The sequence below is a fragment of the Triticum aestivum genome, chromosome 6A, assembly GCF_018294505.1.
Source record: "Triticum aestivum cultivar Chinese Spring chromosome 6A, IWGSC CS RefSeq v2.1, whole genome shotgun sequence".
Taxonomy (NCBI): domain Eukaryota; kingdom Viridiplantae; phylum Streptophyta; class Magnoliopsida; order Poales; family Poaceae; genus Triticum; species Triticum aestivum.
In genome coordinates this window covers 78,338,502-78,360,984 of record NC_057809.1, presented here as the reverse complement: position 1 = coordinate 78,360,984, position 22,483 = coordinate 78,338,502, and the positions used below count along the sequence as shown (strand labels likewise).

Below are 22,483 nucleotides of genomic sequence, written 5' to 3'. Positions count from 1 at the left end.
ATATCTAGAAAAGTCCAAACACGATGAAACTTTACGAGGATTTTTTATGGAAAGTAAGAGACCCTAGAAGCTTCGGGAGAAGACTAGAAGAGGCCTATGGGGCCCACAAGCCCAGGGGCATAGCCTACCACCCTAGTCGTAGCACTCTGGCTTGTGAGGCCCCCCGTGGCTCCGTTTGATCTAATTCCTGGCCTATAAATTTGCAATATCCCCGAAACCCTCAGAAGGGAACCCGAAAGAATTTTATCGCCACCGCAATCTGCTCCGGAGTGATCGCATCTGGAGCCATGTTGTGATACTCTGCCGGAGGGGAAACCATCGGGGAGGCCATCTTCATCAACCTTGTTGCCTCCATATGATGTGTGAATAGTTACATTAGGACCTATGGGTTCATAGTAGTAGCTAGATGGCTATCTCTCTTTCTCTTATTGATCCTTAATATGTTGATCTCCTCTGAGATCAATCCGATGTAATTCTTGCGGTGTGTTTGCCGGGGTCCAATGAATTGTGAATTTATGATCACATTATTCATTGAATTTATATGAATCTGTTGAACTTTCTTTGCTGCGTAATTTTGTAGCTATTGTATGTTTTCCTATCTATGAGTCTTCTCTGGCCAAGATAGATGATTATTTCTTCAGAGGGAGTGGTGCATAGTAGTGGGTTCAATCTTGCGGTGATCTTGTCCAATGACAAAAGGACGGTGGCACATGTTTAAATGTTGCTGCTAAGGATAAAACGATGGGCATTAATCATATTGCTAGGTTTCTTTCTGTCTATATTATGTCATCTTGCTTATTGCATTACTCTCTTTCTTAATACTTTGAGATGCATGCTGGATAGCGGTCTCGGGTAATAGTTGGAGATGTCAGTAAGTTTAACAGTCTACTTATCACGGGCGTAATGCCTATGTGAGATTATGTCATGAATGATCATAGTTATGAATTGTCGCTCTTCTGCCAATTTCCCAATAGTAATTTGTTACCCTGCCACTACCTGCTTTCGAGAGAGATGTCACTAGTGAACCTATGGCTCAAGGGCCCATTCTCCATTAATATAAAAGCTCCTACAATTGCTCTTTTACTTTCTAGCCATTTTTCCTATCACTATATATTTGCTTTCAATCTTTTAACTAGCAAGAACAAGGGGATTGAAAACCTCCTTGTTAATGTTGGGTGCAAGCAATTTTATTTTGTTTGTGTGCAGGTGCTGGTAAAGCTATTAGCTTATTGGTGCCTCCCATACTAGATATGGCGTCTCTTTAGGAAGCTCTCCACAGCGCCACGGCCGGCCACTCCTCAACGGGCAGTACCTCGGATTGGTACTTAGATTTGGGTGAGGCCTCGCACATGTCAAAAAAAACCTGCTAACCTCAATTTTGTTCATCCTTCCACTTCTCCTTCTTAATTCATCGTTGGTAGCGGTGAAAAACTTCCTATTACTCATGTAGGCTCTTGGTCTCTTATTTCTGGCACTTCCCCTATTCGGCTCTGTAATGTACTTGTTGCTCCTTCCTTAATCAAAGACCTTCTCTCTGTTCGTCAACTTTGCCGTGACAATCGTGTCTCTGTTGAGTTTGACATGTTTGGTTTTTCTTTCATGGATATCCAGACCAGAACGGCGATCCTCCGTTGTGATTCCACCGGTGATTTGTATCATGTGGCATCTGCTCCATCATTGTCTTCGTGTTCGTTAGTTAGTGTGGTCACCACAAACCCGCTCCATCAGCGGCTTGGGCATCTAGGGGCGGCCCCACTTCAGCAAATCGCATCCCAGCTAACCTTCTGTTTCAACAAATCTAGACACACAGGTTACTGACGGGTTTTGAGGTACGTTAGATAATGTACACTTTTGTCAGTTGCGCATAAATAAGATGCGCCCTGTGTAGATAGTAGCCCCTGAGACTCTACGCGTTGTCAGAAGTGACGGCGCGCAGAGGATCATAGTCCCAGGTCTAAAATGCCGCCTTTGAATGTAGGTGGCGAAGTGTCCAGAATCCAGCCGGACTGATGATTTTGTCGAGCTAAAGCGGCAACTTAACGTGGCAGATGTCGACATTGCGCTTGTCAACAAGCGGCTTGATGAGGCTCAAGGTATGTAATTCCTCGGGCGGCACCTGGTAAGAGGAGCTTTATGCCAGTATCTTACAATGTATATGCTTGACGCAGATGGTGCAGCCGCCGTGGAGAGTCTTCGGGCGGAACTTGCCCGTGCTAAGGAACAAGCCAGAAAAAGTGATGCGGCTGCCGAGAAGGCCCTTGAAGAGCTGAGAGCCAAACAGGCTGCTCACTGCCGAAGCAAGAAAGAGATGGCCGAGATGGCCGTGAAGCTAAAGAGCGCTGCTGACCGTTGCAAGCTTCTGGAAAAAGAAGATTGGGCGGAACAGACGGACTTGAAGAAAGCCGTTGCCGATGCCAAGGATGCTCGCTCTGCGATGAGAGCTGCGAGGGAGGAGCTTCATGAAGCTGGAGAGATCGCGGCTGGAAAGCCCTTTATGCTACGGAGGAAGTTTTGTGATCCTAAGCATGCTCCGTTGGACCAGCTATGGAGTACGACGGACACCTATCTGGATTTGGCGGCAAGTGCTGCTGATGCGACCGAACACTTTCGAGGTCAAAGAGATCGCGAAGTGGAGAAACTCTTTTGGTCGCAGTTCCACAATCCAGAGCGTCCACTGTCAGTGGCCGATCGTCTGGCCGAATGGGCCGAGCTGAATAGGTTGTCCGGACTCGCCATGAAGTGCGTCATGAGTCATTTGTGGCCGGGGAGATCGGAGTCGAAGAGTTATTTCAGCTTGGTGCAGCAACTCCTTGGTGCGGTGCCACGTATCAATGCAATGAAGAGGTCAGCATGCATAGAGGGCGCGGGGATGGCTCTTGCCCGTGTCAAGACATACTGGGCAGAGATGGAGACCACCGTTGTTGCATCCCGAGATTCGGACAAAAGCCGAGTACCCTCCGAGCACTATTTTCAGGAAGTCCTTGAAGGCGCTCGTGTAATAGAGACGCGGTGCTCGAAGGATGCTATGTTCGAATAGCATGTGCCATTGTAAGGCGGTAGTTTGATGAATTGTAGGAACTTTTTATACTTGTGCCTGCAAGTATTGTAACACCTCCTGTGCGGCCGTTTAAAAAATATATATATAATCTGAAAGATGGCAGTCGTTGGCTTCAGCCCCCACGCACATAGTGCGGGGGTGCTCGCAGAAGACGCATTTTCACACTTAATCCAACGTCTTGGTCCTACAAAGGAGGTGATAGCGCAGCAAGCTAGGAAACCGGACTATAATGCTTTAACACTTTCACTTAGCCATAGGAGCTTGACAGTGAGGCTACTTAAATAGCCCCTGGTGGCACCTGCGCTCGCCCGAAGTCGGGATGCATATGTGCCTGGCCGGGAAACAGCCCTTCGTTAATGCAGAGGAATCCTATAGATTCCGGTGAGTCATCGAGTGGTTGACCAGTCTCACGCTATATCATGACAGTCAGTTTTCGGCTTTCTCTACTGAGGTGCTCGCCTGGCCGAACCGGGGCACAATCGCAGTAGTTCTCCTGGTGCCGCCTTAGCCGATAGAGCGGAACGTAAGGCGGCCGAACACAGGAGCCGGGCAACCCAACATTTGACCAAAGACATGATTCGGAGCTGATGCATATAAGGCCAAACTCGCGACGCCGAACACTCCCTAAGGTATTCGGTCTTTATGAGAGCGGGCGAGGCAACGCTCTTAGGTATAAGCCCCTAGTGTCCAGGTACGCGCAGAAATTCTGACGTGGCCACATGCCAAGACGCCAGCCTCCTCCTTGGTTATACTACAGAGAACCATGGGATGTGTATCAACAAGAGGCAGTAAAAAAGGTTTACGCAGGGTCTTAATCTGAAAAGAATCCTTGTAACGGGTCCCTGCTGCACGTCTGCGCCTGTGTCTCTGTTGTGACGTATCATGGACGGGCGCAGCACGATATTCATCTGTAAAAGAGAGGGACTAAGTTGAAAAAAGTTCGTGCCGAACAAAAGTTACATTAAACAAAGTATAAAGTAAAAATATGTAAAATTGAGCTTTATTGTCTCTTATTTTATATGTGCGGAGCCCCTAGGGCAGGAGTATATGGCCACTAAGCCTTTATCAATGATACTTGGGTGCCGGACTCGTCTATCCGCGTTCGTGGTCTTAATGACCTGTTCAGATGTTGTGGCTGGTGAAGCCATTTTATTGTGGGGCTGTTAAAGCGGCCGCACAATCCTCCGCTCGGGGGAGGCGCACTCAATGCTTCCCCTTTAAAGAGATGATGCCTCGTGGACCGGGCATCTTAAGCGTAAGAGATGCATAATGCGGTATTGCGTTAAAGCGGGCGAAAGCTTCGCGTCCCAGTAGTGCTTGATAGTGACTTGAGAATGGGACAATGTGGAAAGTCAGCTTTTCACGGCGGAAGTTATCGGTAGAGCCGAATATAACTTCGAGCCGGAGAAAACCCATGCAATGGGTGTCCGGCCCTGGCGTTACCCCTTGAAAGGAGGTTTTGCTGTGGCGAATTCTTGTTGGGTCTATCCCCATGTGGCGGATTGTGTCCTGATATATCAGGTTTAGACCACTGTCGCCGTCCATCAAGACATTTGTAAACTGGAGTCCGTCAATTATTGGATCGAGCACCAAGGCAGTCCAGCCTGCGTTCCTGATACTTCTAGAATAGTCCAGATGATCGAAGACGATTGGTTTTGACAACCAGTGGCGAGACTCCTTTGGGATAGGCCATATGGCGCGTACCTTTATGGGTGCCGCACATTTTGTAATGTGAAGTAAGTTTACTGTTTTTACTTCTTGTGGAAAATTCTTTTGTTTCCTGGTGCTCTGCTTTTGGGGTTCGTCATCGTCTTCGCTTGGTGTGTCGAGCCCATTGTGTTCGGCGTTGAGTCTGCCGGATTGTTTGAAGACCCAACAATCTCTGTGGGTATGATTAGCAGGCTTCCCAGGAGTACTGTGTATTTGACATATCCTGTCCAGGATTTTGTTTAGGTTGGATAAATCAAATCTGTTATCCTGGAGGGGCGGCTTTTTCTGATTCTGCCGTGAGCTTTTGAATCCGGCGTTGACTGCCGTGCTTTCGGACTGTTTTCCTTAGTCCGGCGACGATCCTTGTTGCGTCGCGGTTTTCCGTTTCCATCCCTAGTTTCAGATGTACTTGGGTCACTGGTGCTACATCTTGCCAACCAACTGTCCTCACCTGCGCAAAAGCGGGTCATGAGGCTTGTTAATGCGGCCATTGTTCTTGGCTTTTCTTGGCCGAGGTGTCTGGCTAGCCATTCGTCTTGGACGTTGTGCCTAAAAGCTGCTAGGGCTTCGGCGTCCGGACAATCGACTATCTGATTCTTTTTAGTAAGAAATATGTTCCAGAATTGTCGAGCTGACTCTCCGGGCTGTTGAGTTATGTGACTGAGATCGTCTGCGTCCGGAGGGCGGACATAGGTCCCTTGAAAATTTTCTCGGAAAGCGTCATCGAGCTCTTCCCAACTTCCAATTGTGTTTTCAGGAAGGCTTTTGAGCCAATGCCGGGCTGGCCCTTTAAGCTTGAGGGGTAAATATTTTATGGCGTGGAGGTCATCTCCTCTGGCCATATGTATGTGGAGGATATAATCCTCGATCCAGACTCCAGGGTCTGTTGTTCCGTCGTATGCCTCTATGTTTATGGGTTTGAATCCCGCTGGAAATTCATAATCCAGGACCTCATCGGTGAAACATAGGGGGTGTGCGGCGCCCCTGTATTTGGGTGTGCCGGATTCGGATACTGGCTTTATTGCATTGCTTACGAGAGCTTGCTTTCTTGGCCCATAAATGGACCTGGCTGGGCCATCTTTTTGATGTGAATCCTTAAGTGGGTCACATGCCGGCTTAAGTGCGGCGCTGCTTGCCGCTTTATGCTGGCCATGGGGTCGTCTATCCGACCGGGTGGCTTTCTTACTTTTTGAATGCGAGGGCTCTAAGGCCTCTTCGTCGAATTCAGGCAGTAGCTTTCGCTTCGGATAACTTTTGGTGCGGCGACTGTCGCCGTATTTGTCTGCAGTATTGATTACTTTGCTCCATCTGATTCTGAGTGCATCTTCCGCAGTTTTTAGCTTCCGCTTCTGCTTTTTCAGGCTACGTGCGGTTGCAACGAGCCTTTTATGGAGGTTCTTCTGCTCTGTGGGCTTATCCGGCGTAAGGTCGTCTGGAATGCCGTTTTTGCCGGGGACGGGCTGTTCGGTTTCTTTATCTGAGTTGCCCTATTCGAACAGTTGCTCTAAGGCATGCTCGTCGTCTGCCGGCTCGTCCTGCTCTATGGCAGGGTCTGTGTCGAGGCGGGGCTTGGGGCGCCGTTTACGCCGCCGCTTTGATTGCTTTTTGAGAGATCGATCCCTCGTTGCCTCCCCGTGTTCCTCGTTGTTGCTTCCTTTAGGTGTATCCACCATGTACACATCATGATATGAGGTGGCTGTTCCATGCCCTATAGGCGTTGGTTCATATGCGTCTCCTGCATCGTCGTCCATACCGTCGATGTCTTCGGAGTCGAAGTTGAGCACGTCGTGTAAATTATCGACGGTGGCTACCAAATGGATGGTGGGTGGGCTTTGAATTTCTCCATCGTCTGTATCCCAACCTTGCTGACCGTAGTCCGGCCAGGGCTCTCCTGATAAAGAGAGAGATTTTAGTGACTTCAGAATGTCGCCAAAGGGCGAGTGCTGAAAGATGTCCGCGGCGGTGAACTCCATGATCGGCGCCCGATCGGATTCGATCGGCGGGCGCGCGGAGGGCTCAGAGTCTGGAGATGAATTCGGCCCCTCGGAGTCACGGGCCTTGCGGGGTGCGGGGCTGGCGTTCGGCTCGATCGCCTTTGAGATCGCAGCCCCCGAGGCGGCATCCAACCGTTCATCCTCGATCGGCGCAGTAGGCTCCGAATTAAAGGTCGGAATCAATGCGCGTGCGGCCTCCAGGACACTGTTCGGCGGCAGAGCTAGATCATGCCCATCGAGACAGTGCGGCGCGCTTGGCCGTGGCTCGAATCCGTCAAAGATCAAGTCCCCGCGGATATTAGCCGTGTAGTTTAAACTTCCAAATCTGACCTGATGGCCAGGGGCGTAGTTTTCGATCTTCTCCAGGTGGCCAAGCGAATTGGCCCGCAGTGCGAAGCCGCCGAAAACGATGATCTGTCCGGGAAGAAAAGTCTCACCCTGGACCGCATCGTTGTTGATGATCAAAGGAGCCATCAGGCCTAAAAGCGACGACACGAAGGAACTCTCAATGAAAGCACCAATGGCGGTGTCAAAACCGGCGGATTTCGGGTAGGGGGTCCCGAACTGTGCGTCTAGGCGGATGGTAACAGGAGACAAGGGACACAATGTTTTACCCAGGTTCGGGCCCTCTCGATGGAGGTAAAACCCTACGTCCTGCTTGATTAATATTGATGATATGGGTAGTACAAGAGTAGATCTACCACGAGATCAAAGAGGCTAAACTCTAGAAGCTAGCCTATGGTATGATTGTTGTCTATTGAAGTTGTCCTACGAACTAAAACCCTCCGGTTTATATAGACACCGGAGAGGGTTAGGGTTACACAAAGTCGGTTACAATGGTAGGAGATCTAGATATCCGCATCGCCAAGCTTGCCTTCCACGCCAAGAAAAGTCCCCTTCGGACACGGGACGAAGTCTTCAATCTTGTATCTTCATAGTCCAGGAGTCCGGCTGAAGGTATAGTCCGGCCATCCGGACACCCCCTAATCCAGGACTCCCTCAGTTGTCTTCGCATCCGTTAGTTAGTGTGGTCACCACAAACCCGCTCCATCAGCGGCTTGGGCATCCACGGGCGGCCCCACTTCAGCAAATCGCATCCCAGTTAACCTTCCGTTTCAGCAAATCTACCCCGCATCATTACCATGCATGTATATTAGGCAAACATGATCTTTTACCTTTCCAAAATTCAGTTAGCCGCAGTTATTTCCCTTTTCAGTTTTGCACTTGAATGTATGGACATCTCCTGTCACAAGTATTTCTGTTTATCATTTCTACCTTGTTATTCTTGATGACTACACTCACTATGTATGGACCTTCCCTCTCAAGAACAAATTTCATGTCCTCCCAATTTTGTGTTATTTTTTGCCTATGTGCGTACACAATTCGAACTCCATGTCTTCTCTCTTCAGACAGACAACGAGTGTGACTTCAACAGTGGTTCAGTTCATGCGCTCCTCTCTTCTCACAGCTCTGTTCTCCGTCTCTCTTGCCCCTACACGAACCAACAGAACGACAAAGTAGAGCGCATCCATCGCACTCTCAACAACAGTGTCCGCGCTCTCCTCTTCCATGCACCAATGCCGCCGTGGTTCTGGGCTGAAGCCTTGAACACGGCCATATACCTGCTGAATCACCGGCCTTGCCACTCAAGCGCACCTTGCTCTCCGAACGAGCTCCACCTTGGTGAGGCTCCTGACTATATCCTGCTTTGCGTGTTTGCTTGACTTCGCTACCCCCGACACGGCCGCCACTGCTCGCCAAAAGCTTGACTGCCACTCCGTCGCTTGTGTTTTCCTCGGATATCCGTCAAATCATCATGGTTACCGCTTATTCGATCATGTGTCTTGATGGGTGCTTACTCGCGGCATGCTGTCTTCCACGAGAGCGACTTCCCGTTCGCTCTCTCCACCATCACTAACCCCGTGCTGCCGCCTCCTTTCTCTGCTGCACTGCCGATTGGAGGTGCCCCCTACGCCTTTTGTCGTCACGCCACACTTCCCGCTGCAGCAGGTTTCAACGGAGGGCATGCGATCAACATCGAGCGGCTCACCTTCACCGCTCTGCCCCGCGCCCATATCAGGTTCAAGCGAGAGCGTCAGATTGGAGATGGACGGCTCTCCCGCTCTCGTCTCCTGCGCCATCCACTGGTTCAAGCTCCACAACTCCCTCGTCATCGTATGGTTGCAGCTCTTCCCCACCAAGCGTGCCCGTTGCTGGTTCAAATCAGCCAGCGGGAGTCGCTCCTCTGTGCCAGATGATCATGCATGCACATGCTGGGATATTCCGGCCAAGTCCTCGCTACTACGATGCGGCCACTGCCTCGACTACTACGACCATCTGTCCACTCCCCAGCTCTGTTTGTGACGTCCTGCGTGACCTGGATTGGCTTGTGGGGATGCATGAGGAGTTCGCCGCCCTCATCAGCAAGAGAACCTGGGATCTGGCCTCCCCCAGTGTTAACTTGATCACCGACAAATGGGTGTTCAAGCACAAAATACACGTCGACGGGTCGCTCGAGCGCTACAAGTCCAGGTGGGTTGTGCGTGGGTTCCACCAGCGCGTCGGCGTGGATTACAACGAGGCCTTCTCACCGGTGTCAATCCTGCAATGATCCATGCCGTGCTCACCATCGTCGCCTCGTGCCGCTGGCCTGTGAACCAGCTTGACATCAAGAATGCATTCCTACATGGCACAATCTACCACCAACCCGCCGGTTACGTCGATGACTCCAAGCCCGGCCACGTCTATTGACTGGCCAAGTCTCTCTACGGCTTAAAGCAGGCCCCGCGGGCCTAGTTCCTGCGGTTTGCCGGCTCCTCAAGACGATCGGCTTCATCAGCACTCGGTCTGAATCGTCCATGTTTGTTTACGCACATGGCGACGACACGGCGTTTCTCCTGTTGTACATCGACGACATTGTGCTTACGACTTCCATGTTGGCCCTGCTTCGGCGCGTCATCAGTTGCCTCACCGGTGAGTTCACCATGATGGATCTCGAGCCTCTGCACTTCTTCCTCGGCACCCTCCATCAGCGCACCGCCGCCGGGTTCTTCCTCTGCCAAAAGCAGTACACCGAGGACGTGCTCGACCACGCCGGCATGGACACCTGCAAGCCCTCCCCGACACCGATCGACACCAAGGGCAAGCTCGTGCAGGCCGACGGGCCACGTGTCGAGGACCCCTCTGCCTACCGCGGCCTCGTCGCGCGCTGCAATACCTCACCATCACCTGCCCCGAGTTGGCTTATGTTGTGCAACAGAACTGCTTGCGCATGCATGATACCCACGTTTGGCATCAGAACCTGATCAAACGCGTGCTCAAGTACGTGCGGGACACCTTCCCTCAGGTTGCACATGTGCACCTCATCGCGCTTAGACATGCACGCCTTCAGCGATATTGACTGGGTCGGCTGCCCCGACACCCGTCGCTCGACCTCTGGCTTCTGCCTCTACCTTGGTGACGCCATCCTCTCTTGGTCCTCGATGCGGCAAGCTACTGTCTCCCGGTCCAACACCGAGGCGGAGTACCGCGTTGTCACCAATGCCATTGCAGAGTGTGTCTGGCCGTGGCAACTAGTTGGTGAGCTCCGCGCCTCGGTGACCAAGGTCCCGTCGGTCTACCTCTCAGCGAACCAAGTGCATCACCGTTGCACCAAGCACGTGGAGCTAGACATACAGTTTGATCACGAGCGCGTCGCTCTTGGCGACGTGTCCTTCACATCTCCCCACCAAGCAGCAACTAGCTGATGGCATGGCCAAAGGCTTGCCCAAGGACGTTTTCCTTCAATTCCGGTACAGTATTTGCGTTGCTCCAGCCGATGTCACCACTGCGCGCGCTGAGCATAATGAATGTGTGTTGAATCTCATAGCCTGTGTCTCCTTCCATCACAGAGACTAGTGGCCACGGATGGCTTGGAAAGGAAGAAGCACCTCCTCCTACCCCATTTCCGCTTGTAATTCGAATTCCTTCGTGATCACCACGGAAATCAAGATCGAGGTAGAACTAGTGCTTACACTAAGCCTTATCTAAACTTTTTAAATCTGTGTGTTTTTCATTCTGCTCTTTGGAATTAGATCATCAAACTTATAAAATTTCAGAAAACAAAACAAGTTCAATTCTGAAGTTGTGAACAGAACGACGCCGGCAACTCCACCGACCGGTGGATGCTGCATACACGCACGAGGGTACGTTCACCGGTGTCCTCATCGGTGCCGAGAGGACGGCGAGTGGATCGCGCCGGCGCCGTGACGCGACTTCTCGTGATGGCCACCACCACCCGACGCCATTGCCCGGCGGTGACCGGCGGCGCTCTTCCTCGCCCTCGCGTCATCCGCTGCCGCCTTCCTCAGGCCTTCAAGAACGTCCGCCGGCATCTTCGGCGGATAGCGGTGATCGCCCAAGCCTGAGAGGGGATCATACGGTGGCGGGAAATCGTCGCGAAGCCGTGGGGACAGGAACGACTTCATGAATTCGCTAACGCGCCTAACCGCCCAGATGAACACAATTGCAGGCCGGCGCCGGGACATGTACCTCTCCTTCCAGGTCATCTCGGGCCTTGTAAAATCCGGAGCGCGCGTCGGCCGCGCCGCGCCTCGTATATGGGCTTCCAGAGCGCGCGGTCGCGGTCGGCGACGAGGCGCCGGAGCTCGGTGCAAGTGTGCGTCACCATCGTCGAGCCTCGCCAGGATCGCCGCCTTGGCGTCGCCGGGGAGCGACATGAAGGTGGGCTCCAGCGCCACGCCGTTCTCGCGGCACGTCGTGAGTCGTGACCAAGACGCACCGGCACAGACCGTCAGCGAGGGCGCCCCAGAGCGCCGCCGCCTGGGCGTCCCTCCTCAGCGCGCGCGCTGTGTCGTCAAGGCCGTACGACAGGTACCGTGCGGCGGCGAGCGCGTCCACGCACACCCAGTACGTGCCCAGCCGCCGGTCTCCGCGCACGTAGAAGACGACATGCCGCCGGTGCGCGAACATCCTTAGCGCAGCGGCGCCCGCGTCCTGCCGGAGCTGCGGCACGGCGTACCGGAGGGAGAGCGTCGAAGCTGTCGCTCCCTGCTGCTTCGAGATCCGGCCCTGCTCCGGGTCCTTGGCCGCGGCGGTGGCGAGAACGAAGCCCGCGTCAAGGAAGGCGGCGTGGACGACGAGTATGAGGCGGCCAAGGAGGCGCTCGGCGTCCCACTGCCCGGCGTCGATAACCCTGTGGAGGGGAGAAGTCTTCGCCATGGCTAATGGGCTTTGATGGTAGGGTTTCCTACGTGCACGACAGCTTTATCATCGTTTTTTTTTAACCACGGCACAAACACAAATGCTCCTATACATGCGCTTATTTAGTTGGTAAAGAATTATACTCCCTGCTTTTCTAAATATAAGTCGGGCGATTTCAATCTACATACAGATGTAATATATACATATTTAGTGTAGTCTATATTAAAATCTGTAAAAAGGCATATACTCCTTTCATTTCAAAATAGACGACTCAACTTTGTACTAACTTGAGTCGTCACGAAAGCAGAGGGTAATCGTAGGGAATATAAATCATGGAAATCGTGCTTCCCGTTGCATTCTCCCTCCACCCCTGCAAACGCATTGTAGTCAACCCCTAGCACTACCCCTTTTGCTGCTGCAGCGCCCACAAGATACGCCCTACCAGGCATTGGCATGTGTGATGTGTCACAGTTTAAAATTCTGTAGATTTTTTGTTGTTTTAATCTCACAACTAAAGTAATAAAAATCATACACCAGGCATTTCAATCAAGTCAGTAAATTGCTAAGCAGAGCCAAGTTGTCAGTGAACTCAAGATGAGCCGCACATTCAGCAGAAAACTCCATAAGCAAAGACAGATGTCCAAAACGAAACACCAACAACTCTACCCTCAGTAACTGGAAAGTTCTACTACGATGCATCAGGAAAGAAGCCACTGCATCAAACAAGTTCAGTTACATCAGGCCAAATAACAGTTGTTTTAACAGGTACAAAAAGACTACTCTGGTACAGCCATTTAATTCTCTGTTCTCACTTGAATCTACAAGGCAAACTGGGCCAGTGTCGACAACATCAACGCTTCTACAGATCCGACGATTACAGGTTGCCGGTCCTGTCCACTCCGTTGATTCATGAATTATGGAATGCTGTGTTGTGTCAAAAAAGACCGCCACACAACGGCTGTACTGGATGAGGTGATAAATATTTTACAGCGATGCAGACTTAACAGTCGCATTCCAACAGTCAGACTCATTCATGCTAAGCGATGACCCTAGATGATTTTGTTTCTGATGTCTTCCAGCTTCTTCAGGATTTCACCTGGAGTTCGGTCGAGCTCATCGGCAATCTTCCTCTGCATATCAGCTGGGAGGGCTGGATACTGCTCACAGAGATCGCCATCAATTACATCCTGTAACAAACAACAAAAATACTCAAGATCAAACACAAAAACTCAATTTACACTTCGGTTCAAAATGAAAGCATAAAGTGCATTAGTTTGACAACCTAAATTCTTTGACCATATAAATATCTCATAGAATGAACATATAGCTAAGGTGCATTTATAATTCAGTTCAAATGACATCATACACACAATTTATGGACCAACGGAAATACAGCTAATGCCAGCAGATCACAAGTAGATATTCTATCCTATGAAGTGGCAACATGGGAAATGCATTGGAGCACCTGGGTGCCACACACCCCTATATGAAAATACCTGTGTTGGGTACATGTCAAAAAAAAGAGCATTTATAATTCAGTTCAAATGACATCATACACACAATTTATGGACCAAACAGAAATACAGTTAATGCCAGCGGATGACAAGTAGATGTTCTATCCTAAGAAGTGGCAACATGGGAAATACATTGGAGCACCCGGGTGCCACACGCCCCTATATGAAAATAGCTAGTACATGTTGATAAATGTTTTTTTTATAGAAAGACTGTAAGGGAAACCCCTACAGTATAATTGGCGCAACAAACCCAAATTGCAAGTACCATGCCTTGAACCTGGGTGGGTGGGAAGGCATCAACCCCTCCCCACCACTAGGCTATGCCTTAGTCTGCCATGTTGATAAATGTTGAGTACATTAGTGACCCCAAACTTGGGAAATGCATTGGAGCACCCGGATGTCACACACCCCTATATGAAAATAGCTGTGTTGGGTACATGTTGATAAATGTTGAGTACATTAGTGACCCCAAACTTGAGCTGCTCTGAATGAAATGGCTGTGTTGGGTTTTCGTCTTGTAGTTCTTGCTAAACAACAATCCATAGTACGATCAATGATTTATACTGTGGTTCTACAAGCACACAGTTTATCACTTGCATATAGTTGGGATTCTACCGCATATAATTCATGTGCTGAACATAATTATACTCAGAATGCTACAGTCACAATTCCTAACAATAATTTTTTTTCTCACATAATTTATGCAAACTTACAAACAAGATGGAGTTCAACACCCCACTTATTAAACCAAATGACTATGAACAGAATAGATGTGATGCCTATAATTTATGTTCTCATAACTTTTGCATGCTTTTTCTTGAACGACCAACACCACTAACAAAACATAAATTACTATGAACAGGATAGATGTGATAGCATGATAAAGAGGACAGCAAAAACATAAGTATTATACCTTCACTGGGAAATAAGCAGATCTGTAGGCCATGTGATCTCTTCCACATAATGGTGGATGCTCCTGGCGGAGATGCATCTCCAAGTGAGAGAAGAAGTCAACATCTTCCCTTGAGGTGAATGCAAGCAGTGCTCCCACACTACCCATTACAGTCCCATAAATAAGGCATTCACCTCCGCCAGGTATCAAAGAAGCCTTCTGCAAACATGTCACAACATCACCAACATGAAACTGCACAATCTCCTCCACTTTGTTTGGAGCACCATTTAACTTCCCTTGCTCCCATTTAATCTTGCCTCCAGTTGGGTCTTCCTCAATTTCATCTGAGAGATCCTGGGGAAGACGAGCAAAATATATGTTCCCAAACTTGTCGGCTCCTGCCATAGTGTCGAAATCTATGTGATTTGCTGCTGTAAGCCATCTAGGAACACTGTCATCAGCGAAGATATACAGCTGGTTTTCGTCCCGTCTATACTTGCAATAATGAAACGACTGCATGGAATAGAGATGACACAACAAAAAATAATTAGAGTACATCCCAGAAACTAATGCATGAGAAGTCTGGTAAATTATATAAAATGTCTATTTCATGAACTGAATCAGAACTGTCACAGATAATTAACAGCTAAGGGATATTTTAACCAAGAGTAGGATAACTGAAATCCTTGTTTTGAATCAAAAAAAAACTAGCTATAATATAGCTCAAAAAACATTGTTCAATGAAACAGACAAAAAAAGGCCTATAAGAGATAGACGATGCATATCTATCAAGTTCAAAAGCATTCCAAATAATCCATCCCTATCCTCTCTCAACCCAGACATGAATCAATCCAATCTGTAAATGGTATATCATGAGCTTTTCCCTCACTATTAACATTATAATTAGGTCAATAGTTAAGATAATAACCGTTTTATATTGTGCACAAGTGAAATCAGCGGCTTCTCTTCTTGGCTACACATATACATAGGTGATGAGAGCATACCTCTTGCATATCACCAACATAGATCCTATCACGGTAAGTATGAATAGACACTATTGTCCTTGGGAAAAGCTTGTTTTCACATTTTCTGAGCAACTTTCTCTTCCCAAGATCATATAACCTGAGCACTGAACCAACACCTGCAAGCAACCGTCCCTGAAACTGGCACAAAGAAAGAGGCACTTCCTCCACTTGTGTTTTGTGAAGAAGTTCAAGCGACTTCCCTTCATTGACAAACTTGTATATGTGGATGAAACCAGAAGCGAGGCTCCTCTTTGGCCAGAACTGCAATCCCTTGGTAGTACCAACAGCTAGAAGAGTACCATGCTCCTTATCATGGAAATTCACGGTGCAAATACTGACAGCTGCCTCATTGTCCTGCAATTCCAGAAGACAAGTTGTGTCCCTGCTCCTCGGATCAAGAATTCTAATGCAGGAAGCCCACTTTTCTGATTCTGCCTTTGGGTAACCATATTGTTCATCAGGAAGTGCGTTACTCTCCTCACCATCTTCTTGACCATCACCATTCTCCATTTGATCCCCATTACCATTTCCATTTTCCGCCGCACCAGCAGCCTCAAGGCACTCCTTCTTAGCAGCTTCTCGCTGTTCTGCGCTAAATGCACCCTTGTCACTCTCAATGACTGCAAGGTATTTCTTTTTTGGTAGAATCACAAATTTCCTCGGGGTGTAACGCAGAGGGATAGATGTCTCATTGAATGTCTCTCCCAGACGTTCGATGGTGAAAATACGCAGAGCGTCTCCAGCAACAGCAACAACACCTTCTGAGCACTGGTCAGAAGAGAACGACGCAGCAGACTCAAGTGTGTCGCATGAGAGTGGTGTCAAGAGGAAGTGACCTTGATGTATATAGCCAAGCCAGGGGCGGCTGGACAGGCAAAGCATTGCTTGTCGGTGGCTAACTATGCAGGGAAACAGCTTTGGAGGTCTCAGACCAAGGAATCGAGACCGTGTGTCTGATAGCTGGCCAGTGACCATGTCAACATTGGTTCGGAAAAGGACACCATTCTGCAAACCAGCATTAAGGAAAAGGTTGGCTGGATAATCTGCACCATCCTCGCCACCAACTGATGCCTGTACTTCTAAGAACAAGAGAGATTCCGGAGCCGAGGACACACTTTGTACACTAAGAGGCTGCAAGCAGTCATCGGGGTCAAGGGAGAGTATCCTGATGGTGTTATCATAGGAGCCAACTGCGAGAAAACGGGACCTTTGCCTCCCTTCAGGAACCGGAGCAATGGCCAGGCACGCGACATCACCAGACATGTCCTGCTTCTCCACCTCCATGAGCTGACCTGTCATATCCATCTCAAAATAGATGAGCTCTCCACCACTGAGGGCAATTACCACCTGGAGCCGGTTTGATCCAACCTTGGTGATAGTTTTCTTCCCAGGCGTCCTCCACTCATTGACACGGCCATCCTCCCTGATATGCCTGATACCGTTCGGGTGGACCTGCATGAGAGAGTCCTCACCAAGGAGCGAAACTGCCAGTGAGTGAGTGGTGTCCAGGAACTGGCTGTCGCTGACTTCTTCAATGGTCTCTCCAATTGAGAGCACAAGTGTGACATTAGCAAAGGACACAACAATGTAGGCGTCAAACATGTCGTTGATATTCTTCTTGACAGTCCAAACAGCAATGGGCTCAGCAGGCAGCATTGATCGGGCCATCTCGCTGATGGCAAGGCCAGGTCTAAGGATCCGCAGCGTGGAGCGTGAGCCACGGCCGCAAGCTGTGTACACCTGGGGTGTTTCCTCATCGAATAAATTTGCAATACGCATATCCATGATTGGCATGAGGCTCTCTATCTCATCAATCCGGACAAGGTTCTTGAGTGCCCTCGGCTGAAAGAACACTGGCTGGAACCCCTCCTCTGTCTCCATCAGTGTCGCAGAGGAGGACTCAACATCCACATCCCGGCCAATATCACGGAATTGGTAAAGTGCGTGGTTGCCAAACTCAGAAGCAGCAAAGAGGAAACCTGACCGCAGCACACAGATAGCAGATGCCACAGGTATGGTGTCAAAATATTTGATCCTGAGCTCACTAACAGTATCACCATGGTGGTCCAGGTCAACCTTAAAGATATCACCATACTCAGTCTGTAGTAAGAAGAAGAACAGGCTCTTCTGCCTGTGCGTCGCAGCAGCAACTATGAGGACGCCACGCTCAGCCGGGAGGTCAACACGGCGTGGAATGACAGCACGCACCTCCGGGTGGCCCTGGTTCCGGTACAGGATGAAGTTGTCACAGCAAACAAGAAGCCCGCTAGGCCCATCAGCACCACCAGGCACTGTCACTAGCATATTAGCACCATTGTCAATCGGCTCGGAGACCTTGCGGGAAACATGATTGAGCCCCAGGTCGAGCTCGTAGAAGGTGAGGAGCTTCTGCGCGTGGCTAGCAGCCTGCCCTGTGGGGTCACGGTCAGAGTCACCGTACTCAAGCTCGATGGCACCAAAGACAGGGTTGTCAAATCCGCAGTCGAGGGCCGTGAGGGCGAAGGTGAGCGTGTGGGACTTGTGCGCCTCAAGCGGGGAGGAGATGGTGAGGCGGGCGGAGGCGTCGCGGTTGAGGACGTAGACGAGCTTCTGCTTCTCGAGGGCGGCGATGCAGAGCGCCCGGCCCTTGGGGTCGACGGAGAGGAGCTGGCCGGGCACGATGCGGCGGCAGCCGGACTTGCCGAAGGTCTCCTGGTGGACCTTGTCGAAGCGGTTGCGGTCGGGGGAGTACTCGAGGATGACGAGGCGGCCGGAGTCGGAGCCGACGACGAGGTAGTCCTTGGTGGCCCCCGTGAGGCGGAACTGGGCGAGCGAGCGGATGGCGCCGAAGACGTCGACGGAGAGGAGCGTGCGGAGGCGGCCCGTCTCCGGGTCCGGGCGGAGGAGGTCGAGCGTGCCGCCGCGGGCGACGGCGATCTCCTGCGTGGAGGAGCCCGCGGCGTTCGACTTCTTCGAGTCGCGGCCGCTGAAGCTGCCGATGACGGCGCACACGGCGCCCGTCGCCCGCTGCAGCGTCAGGCTGTAGAGGTACATGGCGCCTCCTCCTCCTCCTCCTCCGGCGGCGGCGGCGGCGAGAGAAGGGGCGAGAGAAGGGGCGAGAGATCTAGGGTTTTAGGAGTGGCGGTGAGCGGGCCGGGGTGGGAGAAAGAGTTCTGTATAGCATTTGGATGCCACCGGATTCGAGGGATATCTGGAGCGTTGGATTGGGTCTGACGCGCAAGATCTCAACCGCCGGTTTAGGCTCCTCCCTCCCTCCCTCCCCCTTTGCAATCCGCGCCCCGAATTGTCTTTTATTAACAAGGATTCCTAGGTTGTGCTTCGATTATGCTCAAGCTAGTACCGGATTTTGCTTGCCCATGAGTTCGTTAGCATTGAGTCATTGACTGCCCCTCAAAAAACAAACATTTGAGTCATTGACTAGGAAAATGAAGAAGAGTTGCCAGAAGAGCGTTGGAATTGCAAAAGTTGGCAATCATTCAAAAAGGATCAAAGTTTTGGCCATAGCCAAAAAATTGAAAGGGTAGACTTTGGCGGAAATCCAAACATCCCCCCAAAACACATAAATTGCCTAAGAGCATCTACAGCCGGGCACCCGAAACCCCCCTCAAACGCCCGGGCGAACTGCACGGCCTTGTCAGTGACCGGTAAAAAGAAACTCGCCTAGACAAGTGTCTGATGACCCACAAGCAAAGTTCAGAAAAAGCGCTACGCATTAATTATGTGTTTTGCCACATACTTGCGCTGTTTTAGCTTAGACGCGATTAGGCGTAATTAGGCGTTTCATACACGATTGTACAGATGCGGGCAACAAAGAGCAGTTTGCTATCTAAAATAGTAGCAAGCAAGGAGCAGTAACATGTAGCACTATTGTAGAAGTAGTACCAACATCTACTAGCACATCAAAATTTCTCACTACAATAGCTAAACAGTACTGCTACAGTATCAAAGTAGTACTATAACGATAGTACAAGCTACATCTAAGCATCAACAGCAGCACTAAAGCAGTAGTACAGGCTACATCTAGAGTATCAACAGCGGCACTGAAGCAGTAGTACAGGCTACATCTAGAGTATCAACAGCAGCAGCTACAAATAGTGATAAAGACTTTTCCTAGCACAACAATAGCAGCACTATAGCAGTGCCTAGCGCTTTTCCTGGCGCATATGGGCAAAGCGAGGTGTTGAGCCAGCGCCTTGCGCATAGGCGCGCGTATGCGCTAGATTAGGTGCATTTTTTTTGAACAGTGCCCACAAATATAGGGGATCAATTGTAGTCTTTTCGATAAGTAAGAGTGTTAAACCCAACAAGGAGCGGATGGAGTCAATAAGCAGTTTTCAGCAGTGTATTATTTGCAAGTATTGTAAAGTAGTTGTGACAGATAGTTTGATAGCAAGATAATTCGTAGCAAGTGATAAGTGACAATAGTAACAAAGTGCAGCAAGGTGGCCCCAAACCTTTTATTGCAAAGGACAAGCCAAAAGTTTCTTATAGTGAGCAAAGTGTTCTCGAGGACACATAAGAATCTTGTCTAGTTAACTTCATCATGATCCATTGACTCGTGTTCACTGTTTTGGTAAGTTGTTATATGGGTGGACCGGTGCTAGGGTGATGTTCTTATTTGAACAAACAACCTACTTATGATTAACCCCTCTCACAAACATCCGCAACTACGGAAGAAGAATTAAGATAAATCTAACCATAGCATCAAACATATGCATCCAAATCAGCTTCTTATGGAATATCGCATAAACTAGGATAAACTTGTGTCACTGTCGCAACCCAGCATCTACTTACTAATCTCACAGTGCCTTCCCATAGGCCCAAACATGGTAATGTGTCATTTAGTCGACGTTCACACGACACCACTAGAGGAAGAACAACATAACACATCATCATAACATTGAACGAAAACCAATTTCACATGGTTACTTCTAACAAGACTTCTCCATGTCCTCGAGACTACTCACAAATCATATTCATGTTGTCGGTGTACAAAACTAGGGGCACGTTTTTGTACCCCTTTACCTGTGCACGGGCAGTCGGAGCCACGCCCGCGACCACACCAAGCAGAGCGAGGGAGATGAGCTAAGGTAAGACCAAAGACACAAGACGAAGCAAAGCAACGCCAAGGCCAAGGCCACAAAGAGCAGAGGAACGAAGCAGGTTCCCCCCGGCAAGACCCTTGCCGGGGCAGCTCGCCCCACACCAACGAAGTGAGCCACCCTTGAGCCCACGACCCCCAGCGCCATCATTAGCGTGGGGCCAGGGCTCGGGAAGGCACCTCTGTGGTGGCATGCAGATTTTTGTGAAGACAAAGGACAATCAAGATCAAATGAGGATAGGAAGGCAGCCATCCTCATCGAAGAAACCCACAAGACCCCCGGCAAGATCCTTGCCGGGGACGCCTGCGCGCCACGGCAAGACCCTTGCCGGGCCACCCGGCAAGGCCCTCGCCAAGCGCACTAGCAGGGCCACCGTCAGGCCCACACCAGACAAGTCTCCACCGCCGTTCGCATGCAGCTGCCGACCCAACCAGCTAGGCAGGCACATGCGTGGCAACATGCAGCCCTTCGTGAAGGCTTCACCACCGCGCCGCCTCAGCTGCCTGCCTACTTACATGGCACCGCATGCATCGCTGGCCAGGGCGCGTGTCGAAGCTTGGAGGAGCGGCAACGGACGGGACGGGCCTCGCCTCCGTCCCCGATAAAGCAAGAGGACGCCTAAGCGATGCATTAAATGCACCTTGTCCTGTAATACGAGGGATAACCTCGTGCCACTATAGACCTTTACACCTCCTGTGTGCCACTGTGGCAGCCCCTTTCGCCTATAAAAGGAGGCCCATGGTGCACGGGAGAAGGATTCGGCTTTTTGGAGCTTGTTACACCCCGTAGCTAGCTCAAGAACACAGAATACATCCACCAAAGCAGGAGTAGGGTTTTACGCATCCTCGCGGCCCGAACCTGGATAAACGAAGTGCGTGCTTCTCTGTCAGACCCGCTCTTCTCTCAACCCCGCGCCCCGCAACCGCAGTAGGTATTCTTGTGATCCCATAGGTGTCATTTCCCACCGACATCTTTGGCGCGCCAGATAGGGGGCGCGTTTGTGAGAATCTGGTCTGGTAGTTAGCCTAGCGGTTCTTCATCGCCATGGCCCCTAAGAAGAAGACGGCCATGGCGATCGGCTCGTTGGGGGCCAAGCGGCCCGTGCCGGTGCGAACGAGCAGCGGTCCGGTCGCGGACAGGACTCGGGTCGTGGCCCGCGAACACCAGCACCACCCAAGCAGTCGGAGCCTGGCGAGCGGCGTCGTTCGTCCACCAGACGACCGGCCCCACGCCGCCGGACCCAAAGACGGAGCTGGGGCCCTTGCCGGCGGTGCGGGGCCCTCCGGGGGTGTCGTTGCGCCGACTCCGGGCGGCGCAGCGACCTCCAGGACGCATATACCGGCGACCACCGCACGTTCTTCCCATGGGGTGCGCGTCGAGCAGCGTCACCTCGTTGGTGACCCTGGGCACCACCGTGGGGAGAGCCATGTGCGTCGACAGTAAGACGAAGGAGTTCAGCACGCGCACCGAAGCATCGGTGAAAATGGCGCGCAGCTGCTGGGTCGTGACAGAGCTCCTTCTAACATAGTTAGAAGTCGAAGCGCGCCGCGATCCACTCAGCTGTCGCCGCCACCCACGGCAGCGGAAGCCTTGGCGCGCGCACAGCTGCTCCTCGACTTCCCTCCTGCCATAGAGAAGCTCGATGAGTGGAGGGCCACCATCCGGAGCCTCGTCGCCGTCGCGAACAAATAAGATCTGCGACCGGCGGGGCCCTCGGGTCGGCGCTCCACCGAACCACCACATGCTGGCGCTGGGAGGACCGGGGGAGTTGCGGCCACGATGCACTCTCCTCCTCCTCGCCAGCCGCTGCGGGGACGCTGGTGACAACGTCTCCATAGCATCGTCCGATCCGCGGACCCTCCGCGACCAGCGCCAGGTCCTTCGGGAGCGAGCTCACAAAGAAGCTCGAACCATCGTCGAGCGGCGACGCGAAATGCGCCGCCAGTCGGACAAGCGGGCGGGACCCGCTACGGACCACTCGACATC

General features: G+C 51.1%; 1 protein-coding gene across 1 annotated transcript; it reads right to left on the bottom strand.

Moving 5' to 3' along the window:
- Window positions 1–12,607: 12,607 nt before the first annotated feature.
- On the bottom strand, window positions 12,608–18,537 carry LOC123132158 (spliceosome-associated protein 130 A). Its single transcript, XM_044551923.1, has 3 exons — window positions 15,375–18,537; window positions 14,392–14,883; window positions 12,608–13,151 (listed from the first exon to the last, which is right to left on the bottom strand). Exons 1-3 carry the CDS (start codon window positions 18,426–18,428, stop codon window positions 13,014–13,016), a joined length of 3,684 nt encoding a protein of 1,227 aa, XP_044407858.1. The 5' UTR covers window positions 18,429–18,537; the 3' UTR covers window positions 12,608–13,013.
- Between the last annotated feature and the right edge of the window lie 3,946 nt (window positions 18,538–22,483).

What these genes read in the sequence shown, in the direction of transcription:
- LOC123132158 (XM_044551923.1), bottom strand. Translation starts at nt 18,428, where the DNA reads ATGTACCTCTACAGCCTGACGCTGCAGCGGGCGACGGGCGCCGTGTGC. An exon ending in ATGTTGGTGATATGCAAGAG is followed by an intron (nt 14,884 to 15,374) that starts GTATGCTCTCAT and finishes TATTCCATGCAG; the next exon opens with TCGTTTCATTATTGCAAGTA. An exon ending in CTGCTTATTTCCCAGTGAAG is followed by an intron (nt 13,152 to 14,391) that starts GTATAATACTTA and finishes TGTTTGTTACAG; the next exon opens with GATGTAATTGATGGCGATCT.